Source organism: Salvia hispanica, chromosome 1 (genome assembly GCF_023119035.1).
Source record: "Salvia hispanica cultivar TCC Black 2014 chromosome 1, UniMelb_Shisp_WGS_1.0, whole genome shotgun sequence".
Lineage (NCBI taxonomy): Eukaryota > Viridiplantae > Streptophyta > Magnoliopsida > Lamiales > Lamiaceae > Salvia > Salvia hispanica.
Genome location: NC_062965.1, coordinates 23,393,221 through 23,395,632, shown reverse-complemented (window position 1 = coordinate 23,395,632; position 2,412 = coordinate 23,393,221). Strand labels below are relative to the sequence as shown.

Genomic DNA, 2,412 nt, shown 5'->3' with positions numbered 1-2,412 from the left:
ACACAATTTAGCAATACTTCACAAAATTTATTAAAGATAGTAAGCAAACCGAGAAGTAGCAATTTAAAAGGTAAAAAGAAATAGAAAACACAACTCAAACACAAGCAGTAGTTCTAAATCAAACACAAGAAAATCACACAATTCTCCTTTGGCTTTGAATCAAGTTCCCCAGCGGGTTCGTGTAGCTCGGTTGCGTCTCTTCTTCGTCTTATATTGATATCCAACCCCGAAAAAGAATTCCACCAACCATCTTGGCCTTCCACTTCTTATAATCATGTAACCAATTCCAATCCCAACTACAAATCCACTTCCATATCCCATCACAACACATCGCCACCCAAATCCGTCTATAAATCCATTTTCATCATCTTCTTCTTCAGCAGGCTGTAGCTGTATTGATTTCCCATCATCCTCTTTGCATTTTCTCGTCAACGGAACTCAACACAATCCTAAGTTTCACATATATGAATCATTCTCAAATGTGGAAAACTGATTAGACTGCGGTATTTGCCCAACAAGATTGTTCGTTGAAAGGTTTAATTTCGCAAGAAACGTCAACCTTGTCAATTCATTCGGAATTTCTCCATCCAATTTGTTTGTAGACAAGTCCAACGATTCGAGTTCACTCATATTTCTAAGAGATGAAGGAATATGTCCTGTAAGGGTATTGTGGGACAAATTCAAGTATATGAGAATCTTGAGATTTCCTATGGAAGGTGGAATAGTTCCAGTAAATATATTGGAGGATAAGTCAAGTGTTGTGAAGGTGTCCAATAGTCTATCAATTAACCGATCTTGACCTTTCAAGATGAGCCTCATCTCCAAGTCACTTTGAAACTCATCATATTCAATTTCTACTGGCTCAATCATTGCTCTGAAATTGTTGAAATAGCTTTGAGGTAGAGAGCCCATAAATTCATTATGGGATACATCTAATACTTGCAACCTAGGAAATGGAAACTTGGTTCGAGAAGGAAGCGACATGTTACCACCAAACTTGTTAGACCTCAACACTAGCACTCGAAGCTCGCGTAAGCTTTCCATCCAAAATGGAAATTCGTCCTTTATTCTATTATTTCCAATGTCGAGACCTTTTAGACTTTGACAGTTGGTTAAGGATTTAGGTAATCGTCCGTAGAATTTGTGATCACCTAAATTAATGGACATAAGATTACAATCCTTAAAAAATGTAGATGGAATGAGGCCGCTAAATTGATTTTTGTTGAGATGAAAGACCGTCAAAGATCCGATGCAGTGTGACAGTCTTCCTTCCAAAGTATTATTTGAGAGAAGAAGAATACGAATGGCTGACATGCAGATGGAGGATGGGAGTTCACCATTTAAATTTACATCGAATGGGAGGAGACTGATCTGGTCGTGTTCTCCTGGATTGTGGACAATATCGAGATCGATATTGTTGGAGATTTTGCGCATCACCAAAGCGCAAAAGGCATTTGGGAAAGCTTGGCCGTGACTTATGAAAGCACATCCGATCCATATCTCATATATGAATTAGATGACAAAATCAGTCAGACCGTCCAAGGAGACATGGATCTGGAGACCTACTGGAGGACCCTGCATGATGTGTGGGTCACGATCGATCGGTGCCAAGAGAAGCCAATCGATTGTTGCGATAAAGGAGTATGCCAATATCGGAGACACACCAACACACTAAGGCTTCACAAGTTCTTGAGGGGACTGAATCCCCAATTTGAAGGAATCAGACGGGATATTCTGAAAGAAAGTCCGGTGCCCTCAGTCGACGTCGCATACGGGTGGGTGAAGCGGGAAACCACACGGCTCAAGATTATGCCACTGGCGAACTCCAACTCAACCGGCGCAACGAACGGGGATCCATCATCGGGCGGAGTAGGTTTCGGATTCGGAGCCCGAAACACACAATTCCCACCTCAATCGGCGCCACCACGATTTGGACAGCAGCCACCACGCCCCGCCGCCGCCAACATCTGCCGCAGAAATAAACCAGACAAATCCAAGTTGTGGTGCTCTCACTGTGGGATGAACAAACACACTCGGGAGAATTGCTTCCGGTTGGTCAGTTTTCCGGAGTGGTGGGATGAGAACCAGAAGGCGAAGGCCAAATTGGCCATCGGAGTTGAAGAAGGCAGTGGTGGAAATCACCACACACCGACTGGAGCCGACAACCGCGAGGGAGCCAACGCTAGGGGAAGGAACGGAGATGCCGACGTCTCAAACGGCGACGGTGGCAGACGAGGTGAGGAGATCAGAGAAGCTGCTTTCGCAAGGATGGCGTGAGATCCGTTGAGAATGAAGGTAATGGGCTAGGAATTAATAAACCTAGCCCATCTTATGATTCAACCCCTTTTAGTTTATGTGAATTGCAAAATATACCCCATCCTGATAATATGTCTCTATCTGCCCCCCTATGTA

General features: G+C 43.5%; 1 protein-coding gene across 1 annotated transcript; it reads right to left on the bottom strand.

Moving 5' to 3' along the window:
• Positions 1-456: 456 nt before the first annotated feature.
• On the bottom strand, positions 457-1,434 carry LOC125191041 (receptor like protein 22-like). The gene has a single exon (XM_048088506.1). The coding sequence runs from the start codon at positions 1,432-1,434 to the stop codon at positions 457-459; it is 978 nt and encodes a 325-aa protein (XP_047944463.1).
• Positions 1,435-2,412: the final 978 nt, after the last annotated feature.